This window comes from Equus asinus, chromosome 9 (genome assembly GCF_041296235.1).
Source record: "Equus asinus isolate D_3611 breed Donkey chromosome 9, EquAss-T2T_v2, whole genome shotgun sequence".
NCBI classification, from domain to species: domain Eukaryota; kingdom Metazoa; phylum Chordata; class Mammalia; order Perissodactyla; family Equidae; genus Equus; species Equus asinus.
Window position 1 is genome coordinate 44,099,018 of NC_091798.1, and position 21,765 is coordinate 44,120,782.

At 39.2% G+C, this 21,765-nt stretch overlaps 1 protein-coding gene across 7 annotated transcripts in view; it reads right to left on the reverse strand.

Moving 5' to 3' along the window:
- PCBD2 (pterin-4 alpha-carbinolamine dehydratase 2) overlaps positions 1–21,765 on the reverse strand; it is a 46,802-nt gene that overhangs the window by 9,824 nt on the left and 15,213 nt on the right. The window contains exon 3 of one of the 7 annotated variants that reach the window (XM_070517378.1): positions 4,795–4,977. The exons of 4 other annotated variants lie outside the window; for them this stretch is intronic. In XM_070517378.1, the coding sequence (XP_070373479.1) occupies positions 4,795–4,839 (45 nt within the window). In that variant the 5' untranslated portion in view covers positions 4,840–4,977. Of the gene's footprint in view, positions 1–4,685; positions 4,758–4,794; positions 4,978–21,765 lie in introns of those variants that run through there. 2 more of the 7 variants (XM_070517381.1, XM_014828455.3) reach the window with 2 other exon arrangements.

A 21,765-nucleotide genomic window follows, 5' to 3' on the forward strand; every position in this document is an offset into this window, starting at 1 on the left:
AGTCCTAAGACTTAACTTCTAGCACATATTTACAGTATGAATCTTTCATTATTCAGAGCAATTCTCTTTGATATATGTTCTTTAAATCAGCTGCCTTTTATATTTTGATTATAGACTATTTTAATTATGCACTAAAAAAGAACATATCTCCCACTAAGAAAATGAGCACCAGCAACTCCAAAGTAATTTCCCCAGTACAATCTCCATTAAGCCTCTAAATACTTCCTTTACTAATTCAATGAATTAGAACTCTATTGTTTATGAATCACCTTTATGTTTGTAGGCCCATAACCCTTCTTTTATAAAACACAATTGCTATGGAAGGAAATGATATTTATGTCTGATTAGAAATGAAAACACTATTACATAAATCAGTTTGGGCATTTCTTCACGTCTTGAAACATGATCGGCAATTTAGTCTAATTGGTGATCAAGGAAACTATCTTGTGATCAATTAAAGTAATTACCAGATTCCGGCAACACAACCTACCTTAATTTCAGCTAGAGTCTGCACTTCTTCAACTTTAATTAAAAATAATGAAAATTATTAAGCAAAATGCACAGCAAGATCATTGCCAAGCACGCACATGTCATAGGACAAGACCTTCTCTTGGTGTTAGTGACTGATCAATCACATAAACATTGCTTGGTGCACCAAGGAAAGGCGTTCTTTGCCCCAGAATATGATTACATATCTCACCATGACGTTTTTGTGGAAAACACTGTTAACTGTTCTATCCACTGCAAAGGGAACATCAGATCTTAATTTGTAGGCAACAGAAGAAATTCTCGACTAGCAACATGAGAAATGTGAGGAACACACCCATCCAAAGATGTATTTGATCCATGTTTTTTTCCTCCAAAGTGCCACCAGTATTTTGAGCATAACTGCAGAGACCTTAGGGTCAGAGACTTAGGTTCCAGTCCTAGCTCTGCTATTCACTAGTTATATGACCTCAGAGAAATTATTTAACATTTAAAGTAGCCTCAGTTTCCTCGTATGTAAGAAGGGGATAATTCACGTAACATCCTTTACAGTATGCGGGGCATTCTATTAGGCACTCAGTTAATGCTAGTGAATATTCTCATCATCAATACTTTAATATTATAGTGTCTATGGCCTGGAGAGGAAGAATTGCTTTCTAAATCTTTCATAAGGCCAAAGAAATTCACCTCTGCAAGGCTAAGAAAACCAAAAACATTTAAAACTGTTTCTCTAAGTGGGTATCCTCATAAAAAGATTTCCAGTGAAACCGGCAATCTGCTGGTGAGCATCTGAGCCAAGCAGGTGACTCATGTCTCCCCAAGAAGCCAGACTAAAGGCTATCCCTGAGGACCATTCCCTAGGCAGTCCAGCGTGTGTGTCTATGGGCAGACACAACCCCCACCAATCCTGAGCCACTAGTCTACCTGCCTTCTACTTGATCCACTGCAGAGCACAACATTTCCAATAACTCAGGCCAAGAATATCCAACTCTGAAATTAAAACTGGCTTCCCCAGGCACTTGAGACAATGTCCACAAGCTACTGAAAGAGCAGCCTGCTCTACAGTACCCTAGGCTGAATGAGTGCCCCTTCAGGCTAGTGGTGATAAGTACCCCACCTGTGAGATAGCATGCTCACTTCTAAACATTACCTTTAAAAGCTGTATTCACAGAAACATAACATTTTAAAGCCTGTAAAAAAGGGAAAAGTCACCATTTTTGGCAATTACCATAATATCCTAACCAGCCATTCGGAAAAATAAGGCAGCTCTTTTAGCTAATTCACAGTGCCACCTTCAATTTGTTGTTAGTGCCATGGAGTCGATTCTGACTCCTAGCGACTCTGTGTAGAGCAGAGTGGAACCCCGCCTGGTCTTTTTGCACCATCCTCTCATCTTCCAGCACTATACCAGACAAGGCTCTGCTGCTATTCACAGGGTTTTCATGGCCAATTTTTTTGGAAGAAGGTAGCCAGGTCCATCTTAGTCTGAAAGCTCCACTGAAACCTATCCACCATGGGGGATCCTGCTGGTATTTGAAATACCAGTGGCATAGCTTTCAGCATCACAGCAACAAGCAGTTACCACAATGTGACAACTGACAGAAGCGTGGTGTGCTTCCCTGACTGGGAAAGGAACCTGCGCTACGGCACAAGAGCACCGAAACTTAACCACCAGACCACCAGGTCTGGCTACCACCTTCAACACATACTGTCAAATGAAAAAGCAAGATGCAAAACAGTTTTCCTCTGCAGAATTAGGATTTATCATTTCATTAGTAAATTCCTCCTGAATTTCCAGGCTAGAAAGATTACGCTTTGCTAGAAATCTACTAGTATAAACCCACTCTTCTCCAGGCAGCAGAGTTTAACCAACATAAACACCTCTACCCACAATTTTAAAAAGAGCCCTTCCCTTCTGTTCCATTTGAGTGCAAGTTCTCTGACTAGATAGCTCTCACACAGCTTCTGTGTGCCAAAAAGACATTCTGGCCAAAACGATCACAAGCCGAGAATGTTTCTTCCCCGAAAAGACACTCCTCGTTTCCAAATTCCTCTGCACATAACTTTAGACTATATTTCCCCATATCATCATCAGCTACTACTAGGCAGACCAACGGCTCAGTCTGATTAGCTCCTTCTAGAATTTTTACAATCCTTCAGTTTTGCTCTCTTGGAATCAGCACATTTTGTCAGTTTTCTATCCATCCTTTCTCCCTAAAGCAGACTGAAACACTGGTTTCAAAATCACCCTGGGAGGAATCCACCGGAGAAGCCATTTACCTGGAGTTCCCTAATGTGAAGATAACTTCTGATGCCACGCTGGTCACTGGGGCTGTTCGTTATGGCCATGCAGTTGCCTCAGAAAAGTCTTGTTGGGGGTTTTCCTTCCTAATCTGCTGATAATCTGTATTCATTAGCTTTCCAAAGTCTTATGAGGTGAAAGGTATGGCAAAGACTATCAAAGTTTTCTGCTTGTTTTGTTTTAGCAACCCTTTAAGAATTACAATTTAAACTCCTTGGTATTGTCATTCTTAGAAGATTTATAAAAACTCAAATCTATATAGAAAAATATCCCTAGGCTTCAACTTGATGCATTCAAACCACTGAGGTATATGGAATATCTGGCCAAATATATTTTTTTTCCAAATACATTTTAAAAATTGAATAATATGGAAAACGGCAATCTACTCCCTACCTTTTTCTTCTTTATAGTCAACTGCCTCCTTTTAAGAGAAGCTGCTACTTACCCTATATAATTCCAGTTTATATCTGACATGAAACTGTCTTGCTCTATCATTATAATAAAAAGAATCTACATGCACTTAATTTTAAAAAGAGAAAGAAAGAGAGAAAAAGCTTCTGTTCAAATTGGGACATGTTAAATTAAACTGAAAGTCAAGATCCAGTACCAATAACCAAAAGGACAGAGGAAGAGGACGAGCTCTCAGGGCAGAAAGAACGCCACTCCCCCAGCATAGGAAAGGGGCACTCAAAAAATATTTTCAAGAAACAAAACAACACCTAATTTGGCTTAATGGCACAGTAAATACATTTTCTGCAAACAGTATACATTTTGTAAAACAGAAGCTCATCGCACTTCACATCACAAAATATCTGATGGTATAAAACGGTCTGCACAATATCAACAAATTCATGCTTATCCTTTCTTTTACTTACTTTTAAAAGGAATCAATTCAGCTTTTAAGAGTTTTTAAGTACGGTTTTGGCAACATTTGCCAATATTTTCTGTAAGAAAAATACATCACCCAAATATTCAAGCCTGGTCGGACATCCTGATAATTCCGCAGAGGACCTCCAGTGATAGACGGCTGCAATTCATCACTAGAAGAAAACAGGCTGCCAGACCCACTTCTCAGAGAACGGTGCCAATCCAGAAGAAGCCCGGTGCAGAAAGAGACCATCTCGCAAGTCGTCTGTATTTATTTATTTCAAAGTGCACACACAGGTTGTGAACTTGGAAAGGTCCCTGAACCTGTCAGTTTTCAGACACTAGGCTGACGCAAACCACAAATATATTCAGAATTCATCCTCAACCTGTTATGATGAGGCTTAAAGACAGATCTATTCTTACCCTTATAGACTGAAACTAGGGACTTGCTTGTTTTTGTGTTTTAAATGGTATTACTAAAGAATTTTTTTTAAATCTCAGGGCTTGAGGCACACCGAGAGTAAAATAAGCTTAGCACTTACTATTTTTTTAGTATCAAAAGACTCACAAGGTCTGGCGGGCGTGTCAACACATCCTGAAAAGTTCTAATCCCAGCTCTGTCGCACTCTGTGGCCTTGAGCGAATCCTGGATCTCTCTCACCTCTCCTAGTCTGCAAATCGGAGGCTCTACGACTTCTGAACTTCACGGGGAGTCTGAGGAGGTCTCACAAAAACATGCGGAGTGCTTTGCACGGAAAATGTGCTACTGTGGACACTGAAAAGCTTCCAATTTGCTTGACTCTTACACAAAGTAATGTTAGGCCATTTTCTTTTAATCTAGGAAAGTTGCTCTATGTGGCCAAATAAACTTAGTCGCATCCTGAATACAGATGAAAGATTGTAAGTCTCTGTGTTAAAAATTCACAAATAAGGCTAATAACTCAGAAAACAGTAATGAATAGAGGAAACATTAAAAAGAATAAACGCTTACTTAAATGCATTCTTTTTGAAATATTCCTATGTAAATTACCTTAACTTCAGCTGTTGATCAAGTAGGGTTTTTTTGGTTTGGATTTTTTTTTTTTAAATAATTCACAAAGTCCTGAAAGAAAAAAAATGGTTTGTTTTCGTGAACATACATAAACAGGAAAGTTTGTTTTCTCCTCCTTGGAGCAGGCTCCCATCCAGTTCCACCAGAGCAGTCACCTCCTCTGTGCAGGTGAGGGCTGATGGGCAGGCAGCACGCAGCAAAGCTTCATCTCTGCACCAAGGCCTGCAGAGCTCGCTTACAATCCCATCAGAGGAAAAGAATGCAACTGGCTCTAAAACACGGGGACAAAGAAAGCATGTAGATATTGATGGAGCGGGAGTGCACTGCCATTTGATGCAACTGCTAAAGAGAAATTCTTCCCTTTTGTTTTTAAAAGTTTATTATTTCATACCTTATGCAAATCATACTTCATATATTAGGCAATAATATTTGAGAAATACTCAAGTCAAATTAAAGGCTTCAATAGCCTTGCCAAAAGCACTGTGATTTTCCTATAAAAAAATTATTCCAATTTGTTGATCTTACATAGGATGAAACATACTGTAACAATCTTCATAATTTATGTCCTGTTGGGACACAATGATTTAAAGTAACATAATACAGAGCCGCATCACGGCTAATCTAAACCACCTGACCAGATAAACACCAGCTTCCCTTCTCTCTTCAGCAAGGGCATTTCTGTTTATTGTCATATCATTTCCTCATTCTAGGAACATGCAGAATAAATGCAGCCAACCTGCATTTCAGTGGGAGGCTGAGCTGGCCTTTCCCATGTCAAGAGGCTTGTGCGCACACAGGTACCAGTACAATGTCAAGGGCTTACAAGACAGAAAACAATCCAAGAATTCCACCCTCAAAATCATTTACAGCAAGGCAAATATGGATTCATCCAGCACAATCTGGACCAGGTGTGGTGTTATAAACCACAATCTTTTGGGTTTTTTTTTTTTAATGTCACTGAAGAGGTAATTCTTTAAAACAAATTATGGGGCTTACCATGAGCCAAATTTTTATAAATGCTTCAATCATGCCTCTTGCCATGCTCACAGGCACTTATGATCTGATTAACCAAACTGAAACGCCCAAATTAACCACCCTCTTTTGGGGGCAAGGGATCTTGGTAGAAGAGAAAGACAAAGAGCCCATACGGCACTACCCACGGCCATCTCTGGTACACTACTGCATGGGCAGATTTCAAATTGCGAGGTTTCTCCAGGGTCCAAATCCCTTCCTCCTCCTCACATATGCAAACCTTACTGGGCCGAGGGAAGTTTTTAGGAGGACCTAAAGGAAAGGTTTAAAGTTTCAATCACGAAAGAAAAAGTGCAGGAACACATGTGCATTCAGCAGATAACAATTCACTAAAAATATTTTAAATCAAAACAAAACGCCTGTCTGACCAAATTTTTATAAACTTGGTTGGAGAAGAGGAAAACAAACAATTGTTTAAGGGTGGTTTCAAATACTGCTTTCTGCTATTACTGAAAATTTTCAAAGCTTTTCATGCTCCATTGGAAACGGCTCTGCTTCACAAGCTGTTCTGGTTGGTCTTGCCAAAGAAATGGTCTGATACACTTTATTACAAGTTTATCGATTTGCTTACCCAGGCAAATATATATAATTATCTTTGCCCAAAAAGACCAGGGTAAAATAGGATGCCTCCACTGAAAGCAATGAAATTACTAAAACACAGTTGGATGAGGCAGGACTAGCAGATACTAGGCATCCCAACCCCAGCTCCACTCAAGTCCACACTCAACATCCTAACTCAAGTCTACCAGTCCCAGAATGGGCAGAACCTAAGCCAACTTGACCAGCATCATTTTTCAGTCCGTGTGTATCTGTACAGGAATGAAGACAGCAAGTAGTTACATTTCTGTCACAATCTGGAAACTTTGGCTTGGGAAAATATCATTTTGGAGTATCTTTTTTCAGGAAATAGACGCTTAGTAACTTGGATTTGAACTTAACACTATGCACATTTGTAAAAATTTCAGGTATTAGATCACAAATCTGCAGAATTATTGAACATCCAAGTTAGTGCTATCAACAGTGAATTTTGGTAAAAAGCGGGTCTTTTTTGCCCTAAAGCATTCACAGCCTGGAATGAGGCCCTATTTGCTAATTCATGTTTCCACGATTTTTGCACCTTATGTATACTTTCCCAGATTTCCAGAACCACTTCAAAATCAGGTCACATAGCTCTGAAGTCACGGGGGCTTAGGTCACCATGGGTTACTATGGCCTCATGCATAAGCAGAGATTCTCTGATGACAAAGGGCCTTATCACTGGGCTACAATGTGACTGTCTTCAAACCCTCACTTTCTCATAATTCTTAACCTTCATTTTTTATTAATCTATATACCAAAGTTATCCCAGCAATTCCATTTTTAGATCTATACCCTAAGGAAACTCTCACACCTGTACAAAAGGAGATACAAGAATGCTTGCTACAGAGCTGACAGTAATAATGAACATCAGAAAGAATCTAAAAGTCCATCAATAGAGGAATGGATAAAATGTGGTTAATTTACTCAAACTTTATTTTATTTGCAAAAGAACAGAACATGTTTAAAATACATTTCCTATATCAGAAGCTGTACAATGAGATGGGAAGAGAATAAGTCTAGGAATCTAAAACCTGAGCTCTAGACCCAGACCTTGAGCAAGCTGCCTGACCCAGCTGGGTTGAGAATCCCACCTGGGTATGAGGAGATGATGTGTGCCAATCACATAGCACAGTGCCCTCATACACACAGTAATGTTCAATAAAAAAGAATACTAGCTAATAATAGCATCATCATCGAGCAGGCACAAGGAACAGGATATCTCTGATTACTTTCTGATTATTTCAGTATCGACTATAAATTATTTTATCCTTTACATGGAAACATCTGCGTAGACTCTTTTCTGATTAAGTAACACCTTCTGAACATAACTGATTCTTGCTGACTATGGATCTTAGTGTATCTAAGTGCCTGAAATACCGCTGATTCTCATTGTTGAGTTGTGTAGACAAAGAAGGAAAGAGGAGAACACAACAGGCATTTACAAAATAACTCCAGGCCAGGCACTCACACAACCCCTGGAACAGGTTGATCATTCCCACATCAGAGGAGAGAATGAGGCTCCGAGATGGGAAGTGATGTGCCCAAAATCACCCACCCTCATGAAAAGTGAGGCTGGGATTCGAATCCAATTATGTCCAACTCCAAACTCTCCATGTGTGTGTTTCGGACAAATCCCTGATGTGAGATTAAACTTTTCTCATTTCTTTCTTTTACCTAAAGCTAATTATAGCAAAAATAAGTTTACTGTAATTTTTATTTTAAAAATTTAATAAGAGAAAAATAAAGCATTACAGAGGGTTTAGAAAAAAAAGAAAAAAACTATTACGTATTTTGTTTTTATTTTCTCCCTGTGCCCTTTTATCCACAACTGTCATGATTATATTCATTTATTGTGTATTCTGAATCTTCTCATAACAATAAAACACCTTACTCATTTCCCATGTGGCTCCTGGTCTTCCTTACCTATTTTTAGAAGCTGCACAATCTCACAGAGAATGGTAATTTTTTCTTTTAGAAACTATTTCATGTAAATGGTTCAATCATGTAGAAGAGAAACACGTATACCAAATATATCTTTTCTAAGCCAGACTTTCTGACCATAGAGATTCTTAGAATTCTCTACCAGTAACACATTGCAGAGTTTCAGGGGCAAAATTAGAAGAGCAATTGTATAATCAGGGGGTTAGGGAAGGGAAAAAGAGAAGTCGTTTTCTCAAATCCTTTTTTTCAACGCCCAGAGAAAACATGAGACAATATGATAAAGTCCTCTTTAGCTGAGCACCTATTAAAGCAACCAGTTAGTTCAGGTATGAACAGTCTGCTGTGCCAAAACCATGACAACTGTACCTGTTAGAACAAATACTCCAGCCACCAAACTTGAAATGGCAGGGACGCTGCCATCAAATCTGCCAGCGGCAGGCAGTGTGCCCTGTGGAAAGATCCCCAGAGTAGACTTCTCTGCGACTCAAGTTCCTAGCCTCAAGTACTTCTTCCAGCCCACACGTACGACTGTCACCCAGCTTTCACACTCAGCTCTCCTATTTGTCCAGGACAGAACCACTCACTGAGGGGCTGTGAGAAGGCCAATGAGTCAGGAGGCAAAAGAGCTTTATGTATTTCCGTCTTTAGTGCTTAGAGAACAGAGTACTGCTCTAAGATGATCTGCATCTTAAGTTTTCAAAATTACGTTATTGGTAGAGTTTCATAAGGAGGTCAAAGTCTCCATTACCCTCTTGGTCTCCCTAATCTTCCTCCAGCACCTAGTGCGAACTTGGGGGCCATGCCCACCCTGGTGTTCTGAGATGTATTCTTCATTGAAACCTTGAGAATTATGACCAGTTAGTTGCAAATCCAAGATTATAATAAAACAAAAAATATGATGAGCTGTGAATATGGGGAGTGGGCATGAGGTCAAAAATAAATTGAGGGTGGCTAAAGAATCCAGGGAAAAACTTTCAGAAATAATCAACAACTACAGTAAAGTTGCAGGGTACAAAATCAACTTACAAAAGTCTGTTCCATTTCTATACTCTAATAACAAACGAACAGAAAGAGAATTAAAGAATACAATCTCATTTATAATCACAACAAAAAGAATAAAATATCTAGGAATAAATTTAACCAAGGAGGTGAAAGACCTATACAATGAAAACTATAAGACATTACTGAAAGAAATCGATGATGACATAAGAAATGGAAAGATATTCCATGCACAGGGATTGGAAGAATAAACACAGTTAAAATGTCCATATTACCCAAGGCAATCTACAGATTCAATGCAATCCCAATCAGAATCCCAACAACATTCTTCATAGAAATAGAACAAAGAATTCTAAAATTCATATGGGGTAACAAAAGACCCCGTATAGCTAAAGCAATCTTGAGAAAAAAGAACAAAGCCAGAGGCATCACAATCCCTGACTTCAAAATATACTCCAAAGCTATAGTAATTAAAACAGCATGGTACTGGTACAAAAACAGGCACACAGATCAATGGAACAGACCTGAAAGCCCAGAAATAAAACCACACATCTGTGAACAGCTAATCTTCGACAAAGATGCTAAGAATATACAATGGAGAAAAGATAGTCTCTTCAATAAATGGTGTGGGGAAAACTGGACAGCCACATGCAAAAGAATGTAAGTAGACCATTATCTTACACCATCCCCAAAAATAAACTCAAAATGAATCAAAGACTTGAAGGTAAGACCTGAAACCATAAAACTCCTGGAAGAAAATATAGGTAGTACACTCTTTGACATCGACCTTAAAAGGATCTTTTCAAATACCATGTCTTCTCAGACAAGAGAAACAAAAGAAAAAAAAAAAAACAAGTGGGACTTCATCAGACTAAAGAGCTTCGGCAAGGCAAAAGAAACCAGGATCAAAACAAAACGACAATCCACCAATTGGGAGAAAATATTTGCAAATCATCTATCTGACAAGGGGTTAATCTCCATAACATGTAAAGAACTCACACAACTGAACCACAAAAAAACAAACAGCTCGATCAAAAAATGGGCAGAGGATATGTACAGACATCTCTCCAAATAAGATATACAGACAGCCAATAGGCAAATGAAAAGATGTTCAACATCACTAATCATCAGGGAAATGCAAATCAAAACTACACTAAGATATCACCTTACACCCGTTAAAATGGCTATAATCACTAAGAGCAAAAATAACAAATGTTGGAGAGGGTGTGGAGAAGAGAGAACCCTCATACACTGCTGACGGGAATGCAAACTGGTGCAGCCACTCTGCAAAACAGTATGGAGGTTTCTCAAAAACTAAAAATAGACTGACAATAATGTACAACTGAAATTTCACAAGGTTGTAAACTATCATAATCTTAATAAGAAGAAAAAAAAAACCCTAAAAGTAGAAATACCATATGACCCAGCTTTCCCACTACCGGGTATCTATCCAAAGAACTTGAAAGCAACAATTCAAAGAGACTTATGCACCCCTATGTTCGTTGCAGCATTATTCACAATAGCCAAGACATGGGAGCAACCCAAGTGCCTATCGACTTATGATTGGATAAAGAAGACGTGGTAGGGGCTGGCCCAGTGGCGCAGTGGTTAAGTTTGCACATTCCACTTCTCAGCGGCCCAGGGTCTGCCAGTTCAGATCCCAGGTGCGGACATGGCACCACATGGCAAAAGCGATGCTGTGGTAGGCATCCCATGTATAAAGTAGAGGAAGATGGGCATGGCTGTTAGCTCAGGGCCAGTCTTCCTCAGCAAAAAGAGGAGGATTGGCAGTAGTTAGCTCAGGGCTAATCTTCCTCAGGAAAAAAAACGAAGATGTGGTATATATATGCAATGGAATACTACTCAGCCATAAAAAAGACAAAATTTTCCCTTTCGCACCAACATGAATGGACCTGGAGGGTATTACGTTAAGTGAAATAAGCCAGACAGAGAAAGGCAAACACCAAATGATTTCACTCACATGTGGAAGATAAACAAACACACAAAGAGAACGGTTCAGTGGTGACCAGGGGGAAGGGGGCTGGGGGTGGGCACAAAGGGTGAAGGGGCACATATATATGGTGACTGACAAATAATAATGTACAATTGAAATTTCACAATGTCGTAAACTATTATGCACTCAATAATAAATAAATTAAATAAAAATCGAGGGTGTTTCTGAAAGCAATGCACAATCCAGAGAGCGATGCCTCACGAGACCAACAGGGTTGGAACTGGCAGGGACTGCAGCAGTTACCTGGCCCAAATCTCTAAGGCTCAGAAAAGCAAGCCTGACAATTTTCAGTTTGAATTCATCCTCTTCACAAAAGAGGTGTTCTACTTCCACTTTAAGTTTCTCTGGGCCCATGCAGAATGTTATGGAAAAGTGCCTGAATAGCCCTGTGATACAGAAAGACCAAGAAAGGAAAGCGTGCTTGGGGTCCAGGCCTAGCACCCCCACCTTGGATAGTCACTCCCTGCCTCAGCCTTGGCTTCCTCACATGACGGGAGAGGGTGGACCAATGATGGCAGGGTTCCTCCCAATGTGTGGCTTGATGACCAGCATAAGGAGATAAGTGCTGTGTTCCCCAGTGATTTAAAAAAAATAAAATTCTTCTCATAGCACAGACTGGGGTCTCCCTAAGCCAGCAATCATATTGTTTAGGAAGCGAGGGTTTGTTTTTTTCATGGTAGTTAGGAAAAAATCTAGAGTTCTCTGTCTGGCATAAATGACGTATTAGGGGTCTCAGAAGTGTTTTTACAAGCTCCAGTAAAACTTTAAGGTAGTTAAGTGTCCAATTTATCTTTCAGTTTCACATATTGTGAGAGCAGACCCCCAAGTCACAAATGTCTGTCTCAGCCTTTCAGAAAGAGCACTTTCGAACCTTATGTGTTTCATCTTTTGCCTTCCTGAGATGCACTGAAGGTTTTAGGCCTGGAGATTGTGACGGTGGATGCTGCACAGAATTTTAGTAGTCTCTGTTTTTTTGCATAGACTGGGTTGAGTCTGTATCACTCTTCCTCCTGATTCCCTCAGATTTCAGTAAAGCCCCTTTCAAAGATCATGAAGTTTCCTATGACCCAGCAGACGTCCCACATATATTACATGGGCACAACAGGTTACGGATACAGAATCAAAAAAAAAAAAAATCCGAATATGAGTAAATCAATGGCTACATTAACATAAGCTTGTAATAAAGTGACAAATTCTGTCTAGCCACCTTCTGCCTGCGTACCACTTTCTAAGAAGGCAGGGCAGTACTGAAATAATGACAGCTAAAAGAAACTTATGTATGCCTACTTTTGGAAGGTCCCAGATTGGTGTTTTCTCTAGAAATTCAATACTATTTGGTATTTTCTTTCAATATATTTCCTTTAAACAGTAAATATTGTCAGGTATATTCCAAATATGATATTCTTAAAAGGCTAAAAACACACGTACGATAATGAATTTAATTTAAGAAAAATCTGCTCACAAATCTGACAATGGAGAAACTGAAGGTTAAATTAATACAGCCAATATTTATATTACTCCATTTAAGTAAAGCCTTTGGATTTTAGAAGTATAGGGAGGCCCTACTTTATTAAAAAGCTTAAAAAATTATAGCTAAATAAAGAGTTTTTTGGTGCAACACCTCTCTTTTGCCACTTATAATTTTATAAGTTAGTAATAAATGACTTTAGTTACGTCAAAACAAATGGGAAATGGTTTGGGTTTTAATGCAATTTTTTAAAAGCTGGTAATAAATTTCTTTAACAGCATTCTAAATATATATATATTTAAAAAGTAATTAAAATTTCTCAACCTAATGCTTCAATTTCAGATAGCATTCAAGCATTCCTAATTTCACAACCTCCTAAGGCTACTCCTCCCCCCGCTCCCCAACACTCCCTCACCACCAGCTTCCCAGCCTCTACTCACACAAAATTAAGTCAAAGGTTAACTTCCATTCTAAGTCAAACTCTAATCCAACCTCTAATCCTGTGCTCCCAAAGTGCCCCCCCAACACACAAAACCACCACATAAACAGTCTTTTCTCCAAAGTGGGAGGGTTCACAAAAGGGTGACAACACTCAACAGATAGTGGAAATCAGCTATAAAACTCAAAAGGTCCTCTGATACCACACCATGTTATAGACCCAAAACGGTTATTCAGAGAAAGAGCTTCTTTAGTATATTGCTGCTGCCACTTCTTAGTGAGAAACTGACTTTTAAAAGCTGGTCAAAGAACCAAGAGAGGCAAGGCTAATAACACCACTGCTGGTTTCACTTCTGACACCCAAAGTCCATGGCCATAGTGATGGACCCTGAGACGTGCTTTATGACAAATACCAAAAGGCAGCGATGTCGCAGGCATGGAGATTACGGGAACTACAGACTAAGGATCAAAACCTGGAACCCCTAAACTCACAAAGTTAAAACATTTCCTCTTGTGAGAAACACAACCACCGCTAACAATTTTGGGGAATAATATTTGAGTCTTGGCTCAAATGGATAATTTTGTTCTGCACCAAAGACAATTCCATTCAAATTCCCAAAGTTTACGAGCAGATTCATACTAATTTCAAGACATAGTTTCCTTCCAAACCCAATGAAATGAAAGGCAGAAACCAGCAAAAGAAAAAAAATTAAATAACATATATAAGATGGTTTGCCATTTTATGAAAAACAAATGAAGAATTACATTCACATCGCACTGACAAACTGAGAGGCTGCCAGTGGTTTTCAGGGCAGATGTAACATTTTAACAAATGTGATTGTTTGTGAACGAAATAATTCTGATCAAAAACTTAATTGTAGCCAAAGTGAGCCCTGGGCTGTGTCACCATAATCCATTCTGACAGGAAGCAGTGAGTGGAGATTCCTACTGTGAACGGAGCACATGTGAAAGGTCAGCTTTGGCCTGGAACTTCAAAACCGTTAACGTGTAAAACAGTGTGCATTAGAGCCCGGAACGGCTAACCACTGGATTAGCGGATGTCCGCTGTGTGGGTCTGATGTGCTTTTGGCAGGTAATGGTTAATTTGTAAATAGGCAATGTATTGTAACTTTCTTCTTCGCCTCTTCCCGACATTTACTAGCAGAACTCATTCTTAATTATAGCCCCAGAATATCACAATACTAGATTTATAACACGGTCTCATTACAACAAAGTTTCTTACTTTTAAAATAAAACTTATTTTTAATAATTTAGTGAAGGGAAAGTTGCATGTATTTAAAAAGTGTTTGTTGATATAACCAATGAAACAATTTTTCATGTAAAATGAGTATCTTTGTTCATTCAACAGCAACTATATTATGACAGTCAACATTTGCCAAATGAGGATTTCATTAGAAGAAATATACACTTCACTCATATATTATAATCTGAAAAACCAATTACACAACACTATTTTGTATGGCTTAAAACAAAATTCTAAATAAAAATGCAGTTAATACCAGTTTTCATTTTTCAACACGAGATGTTACTTATGAAAGAACAAGCTAAATATTGCCTCATAAGCAATGCATGCAAAAGTACTTTATACATATTTAGTGCTATAAAATTGGTCCGTTTGGCTTTAAATTAGCCATTTCTCCCATTTCTGAACCACTTAAAGTAATATGGCATTAATGAGTGATAAAAGCTGGCACTGTGCACTTTAATGATTATTTTAGGATTTAACTCATTTCTGAGTCAAGGGAAAATAATATACTTCTCTCTGAAAATAAGCAGGTCTTCTAAAATAAGTTTCATTTCTATTCTCAAAATCAGCCTTCTAAGGTTGTGTCTTCGGCCATTGGGCAGATGCAGCTCCTGGGCCCTTTGTAGGCTAAATCCAGGGATCCTGAAGGTGGCTACATGGCAAGGAGAGCGTCATCGTGAGCAATCTCATGATTCCTACCCCCTTCAGAAGGTCACCTGACACCTTTAGAAACAAAATCACATGTGCTCCTAACTGCAGTGGAAGACTAAGGAGAAAAAGAATCGTGGTCAGCAGAACAAGTTATCAATTTCTTATGTTTTTGCTTTCCATACAGGATCTGAAATCTTTAATGTATTTGGAAGTTTCAGAATCTTCCTAACGGTCTGCCCCCAAAAGTATGAGATATAAACATTTATACCAATCTCCCGCTCTGTACCAAGCATCTTCTAGGACTCTAGGCCCTGGGACACAGTCCATCCCTGTCCCTCAAGGAGCTTACAGTGTAGTGGGAGAGGGCAGAAAGGTCAACCATGAAGACCTGGAAAGTAAAGGAGGGAGAGAAGGAAGTCATCAGGAAGGGCTGTGCAAGACAGGTGCTAGGCATGCCCACCGTATATTCTCACCCCTCCTTTCCACAGATGTCCAAGGAGAAATTGCAACAGCAATCCTGATGCACAAGAGGGCCACCTAAGTTACCCTAGGAGCTACATTTATCCTAGGTACACAAATAAAGAGATGTCACAGTTCACAAAAAAATATTTCACAAGCCTCCAAACTGGTCATTAAAGAATTTGTTATACTGTTATGTGATTAATTTCACCTGGTAACACACTGAATGTCTATCATTTTAGCCTCACTCCTAATTGGTTTTTCCATCACCATAACCTTTTCAACATATTAATTTTTGGCTTCCATTCCACGTCCTGGGTGAGGCTCAGGCTCAAATAAGCTTATGAACTTCCCTCCAGAAAGATAATGAAGAGAGCAAAAAGCACCTCCACACTGAGTTCCAACTTAAGGTGGGTGTGCACACTCAGGGTTATGGACTCTGTGCTGAAGTGCTACATGCTGCCCCACCCTCACTGCCAACACTTATGATTCTCTCATTCAGGAGCAAGGTTATTGGCTAAGGCAATTACACCTACTGATTACAAAAGAAATGTTGCTTATTTCTTAATTGGCTTATATTTGCTGACATGTCTTAAAATACTAAATATCCAGAAGGTTGAACTTATACTTTAATTCAGTTCTGGACTGTGAGTTATTTTTCATATATACAAAGAAATATGTTACCAGTTTCTTTTTAGGGACTCATGTTCAAATGGGAGGACATCAAAGAAATTAATCATTCAATTCTTATTTGTAAGAGCAGAGTCTCTGTAACTTGTAAATTATTTGGATTTATGGTGAATCATTATTGTATTCATAAATGCTGGAAAGTTGGTGAACAACATGATATAATGACACCGAAAAATAATTTTATAACTGCAGGTGTGCAAATCATAACATGTGGGAGATGACTCAAAGGATAATGGGGAATAAAACAGTTTAGGAAGGGTCACATAAAGGAGGGAAAGGGGCGAGGGCACGTTCTCCAATTTTCCAAGATGTCTTTAAAACCAAACTATTCATTTACAGGCAGATGCAGTGGAGCAGTCAGGCATGGGCAGCAGAGTCAACAGCTACGTTTAAACAAGCAAAGGCAAAATGTTCCATAATTTACAACAACCCAATCACACTGCTCATTCTTTTGAGGTTAAATGCTACTGACATAAGCTACACCTGAATCCAATCAGTGCAGAGACGTTGAGAAGATTCACACGAAAGGACTAAATTTGTCACAAATGGGTTGGTTTCCGATCTTAATGTAGCCAAGTTGCTTTACTCTGACCTCCATTGAACAAATCAACTTAATGGGCACTAGGAGTGCTATAAAACTTAACAATGGAGTGATTTTTAACTTTTAAAATATAGTTATGAAGCAAAATGTTGGATAGCTTCTACAATACTGGAAATCAAATTAAATCTAGATGTTTTTTAACAGTCTTGACAGATATAATCCTAGTTACCATGTAAATTTATGGTAAGCTGCTGTGATATTAGCCACAGGTGCTACTTTTAATATATGAGCCGCATCTGGCTGGGAATAGAATTTCTCAGAGGACTGAAAATGACCTCACTATCAGACAATGGAAGGGAAAAAAACAAGACCACTGTGGCATATAAAAAGCTGAAGATGTGGTCCACAACTAAATATTTCACATAAAATTCATTTTAACTCTGCAGTTGTAGGTTAAAGGATATTATGCTTTCAATATTTAAGAGGCGTAGATATATTTCAACCAAATAGCCAAAAGATTAGGAATGTAAGACAGTTATGAATACCCTGGCTACGTATATAATACTAGTTTTCCAACCTTTGATCAATGTCGGAAAAAATGATGCACTAAGACTTGAAAAGAAAATTCTTTCATGGTTCCCAAGCACATGACATGATTAGACACTACCAAGCATACCAAACCAAGATGTAACAATTACTGATCTCTATGCAGCAACAACTCTCCAGCGCCTGGCCAACATCACCAGTTATGTTTTTAAAGTTCTTTGGAGTCGTTCATCACACCCAAGAAAACATTCTCACCAGGTGAAATTTTTTAAAAATCCGTACAAGTAATTACCATTCTGAGTTTGAGAACTGGCATATCACCCACAGACAAATACAAAGAGAAAACACAAGTTTCTCTTACCTATCCAATCCAAAAATAAAAAGATTAATATGCATAAAACATACAATTGTTTCCTTTTAAGAAACCTTTCCTGAACCATTTGAAAGCCATCATTTGCCAGAGAACTGGCAAGTGTGGAAATGTGATAGAGGATTTACAAAGATTTAATTTCCTATGAAATAACTCTTCCCGAATTAAACGAGCCTTTTTTATCTGAAAAAATCTCCAAAAGAGAAACATTTCTATGAAAATATTCCCTCCACCATTGCACTAAGCTGCGAGAACAGTAGTTACAAAACCCTATAACATAATATTTTCCTTCTGACCTTCTCAAGTAGCTGAAGGGCTTGATTTTTTAGCTTCAACAGATCAATTCAATCTGGGTGATGATTTCTATTTACTTTCTTTTAAAAAGTAACTGGATCTACGCCTGATCTCAGTGGGCATCAAGATCCTGAGTATCTTTAGCAAAAAGAACCTGGTATGACTCCTTGATACGTTTATGATCAACCGACAGCATTTATATGGAGAAAAGGTAGGCTCACAAAGCCTTGTCTGTGGAGACGGTTAGTTACTGTAGAAATGTTATTGGTTAAATTAAATACGGTCTTTCTGTTCAATGGAGTACTATATATATTCCACCATTAAAAATCATGAAGTAGAATATTTTACTGACAGGGAAAAATGTTCACCATACATGAAGTGAAAAAAGCAACTGAGCAAAAAACATCTACAATATGACCCCAAACATATATACATACACACACATTGTTTTTTAAATAGGAGAAAGATTACAGGGATATTTTTCTTCCTTGTACTTCTCTGCGTTTTCCAAATTATAAAATATATTATGCAATCAGGAAAAAAACTGTTGTATTTATTAACAAGTTAAACATACCACACAAATTTAACATGGTGCCATCATTCCCATAAGAGTGAGAAGCCTAGCTGATCTCTGCGGGGTATGAGTAATCCATAAACGTTAAACCTTTCTATTTAAAGCTTGCAGTTTTAAACAAATAGGAAGATGGAAGAGACTCATTCTCAAGCTCACATAACAGAATCATACTTTAAGACATTCAGAATTACAATCACCCTCTCTTCTACACATCTGTATCCACAGCCGTATGGTTAGAAGCTCAGAAAGCTGGGGTCTCTCAATGCAGGACACATTTATCTTCTCTATGCAGAGTTCTGATTTGCCAAGTAAAGATTTTTAGCTGCTCTTTGCAGACTTTCTATCTGGAAGTGACTTCCCCCTCCAAATAGAAGTTGACTTCCAATCTGTAATTGACTTAGGACAAATAATTGATCAATCAAGTATTATAAACTAATGCTTTCAGGGGCAGGGCATGGGGAACCATGTAGCAATTTACAGGTCAAATTCCTATCAGTAGTGGCTACCCTTTTCTTCAAAATATGCAAAGAACATGTAGCCTCCTTTAAGCCCTCCAAAATAAACATTTTTTTGCTAAACAGAACAAAGAAACAGACTCAGTTTTAAACAGAGTTGTTCATTCAAAGATCTGGGACATTCCTCAATAGAACTGCAATCTGCATCCCAAATTATCCCACAACCCTTCAAAACAGGCTTGGGTTAGAGAAGAGGAGCTGTGGCCCTAGGGCAGGAAGGCTGGCCTTGGAAGGACAGCCCGCCACCTGCTTCCTCTGTAAGTTTGAGCAGTCCTTAACTCCCCGGTTTCCACCATTAGCAAACTGGGTTACTAACACCTAACCTTGCAAGGCTGCTGGGACGCCTCAATGAAACCACCTCTGTTACTTCACAGGTCACCTAACAATGAGCTACTAATGCCTAGTAGACACTATTACACTCAATAGTTCATAAAATACTTTGTGACTCTCCAAACTGTGACAAAGAAAACTGATTTGGCTGCATTTCAGGTAAATAATGCAACTTTAAGAGTTACCTGTATGCAGAATGACCTTAAAGCAACATTTTTACATCAAAATTTCTAAAAATAATTTCTAAGACATGTATCCAATAAATTGTTATACTTCTCTATCTAGAATACCACCAAGTTATGATTAAAAAAACAGTCAGTAGGGCCCATGTCATGGCTGAGTAAAGTTCGGCATGCTCTGCTTCGGCGACCTGGGGTTCACAGGTTCAGATCCTGGGTGCAGACTTACTCCATTCATCAGCCACACTGTGGAGGCATCCCACATACAAAAAATAGAGGAAGACTGGCACAGATATAAGCTCAGGATGAATCTTCCTCACACACACACACACACACAAACACAAAACCAGCAAAGGGTGCTAAACCAGTGGTCACAGAAAAGGAAAGGAAAAAAAAAAGCATCCACAATTAACAGAACTGTCTTGAAACAGAAGTGAGTGCGTAATCAATAGCAGGTAAACAGGCCATGGCAGTCTCCCACTGTGATACTTTGTGGAGTCTTGGAAGACTGTGCCATGGTCCCTCAGGACACCAAAATTCACAAAAGCCTGGTTGTGGGTGGCTGAAGTTATGGAGCCAAAATACTGAGTAAATGCCAACCTCAGTCTCTCATTAATTACTTACTAGACAACTTACTAGAGGTGCCACAAGTGGCCCATTTCCTTCTCTGCTACTTCAAAACTGCCTGCAGAACAAAGGCATCATCAATGCTATTCTTCTGGGAAGTGCACCAGGGCACTCGGGTCATCCCATCATGCACAGCAACTTAGCAGCCAAACAAGCAGGTCCTGTTAGGAACCATCTGTGTGCAGGACTAAGGAAATGAGGGAGAAGAAAAGTCCCTGGTGAGAAACGGTTTTAGGTCATAACCTATAGGAGACAAAAAGATGAAAAACATTATGTTCCCCTGGGCTAAGGGCACTGACTAGGATCACCTACACTGAATTCAATCAAGAGACTTGATGTATTCAACATATACCCAGGTAACACTGGGCTGGGTACTGCGGGGGAGGTACACATGCACAAAACCAGTCTCTGCCCTCAAGGTCTTATATCTTAGATGGAAAGAGACAAAGGTAGTTACAATTCTCTGTTGCATGATCTGAGCTGCACTTAGTCACAGCCTAATTCTGCCACTGGTTCATTCTTAACTTGGGCAAACCACTTCATCCCTAGGGCTCAGGTGCCTCATCCCCTCTAGCTCTAATGTTCACAGGTTCAGTATCAACACGGCTGAAAGGACACCACAAACAAGATAACCCAAGGGCTGAATTCTAAATGGAAAGAATAGACAAGAGACTAATGTATGTTGGTACAAAGATCAGTATAAGGCACAAGAGCTCCACTTCCTCTCCAGGCTGGCCTGCACCCCCACCCTACTCAAACCATCCTCGCTGTGGTCATTGATGACCTCCATGCTGCTTAATCCAGTGGGCATCCTTTGGTACTCATTTTACTTGGCATCTCAGCAGAATCAATTCTTCCCTCCTTTTTAAAACACCATCTTCTTTTGGATTCTGTGATACAACACTGGCCTGATTTTCTTCCTATTTCACTAACAAGTCTTTCTCAGTCTTCTGTCAGCTCCTCCTCTTCTATCCAACCACAAAGTGGACTGAGTTCTGAGCCCTCTTCTCTTCTCACACTACAATTTCTGCCTGAGTAATCTCATCTGCTACCTTGGCTTTTTTCCATACACCCCTATGGCTCCCCTGTTATCTACAACCCAGACCTCTACTCTGAGTTCCTAACTCAGGCATAAAACTACCTTCTTGAAGTTGACATTTGGATGTCTCACAGCAACTCACACTTAACATAAATGTCCAAACCAGAAATCTTGGTCTCTGCATCCCACACTTCCCCAGCTCAGTAAATGGCACTTCCCATCACCCAGGTCCTCAGGTCCTAAATCTGAAGGTCATTCTTAACACCCCCTGCTCTTCTTCCATCAACACTCCTGCCTAAAACTTTTTTTTTTTCTGTTTATGTATGCATTTTCTATAAGAGTTAGGTGTGGTTCCACTGGTTCCTGCTCACACAAACTCCTAAATACGGCTGCAACCTGTATACCTCTCTGCTTCCCCGCTATCACTGCCCCAGTTTACAATCTCCTGCTGTGTCCACCCTAGTGATGATGTCTCACCCGGACGAACACAATAGCCTCCTGACTGT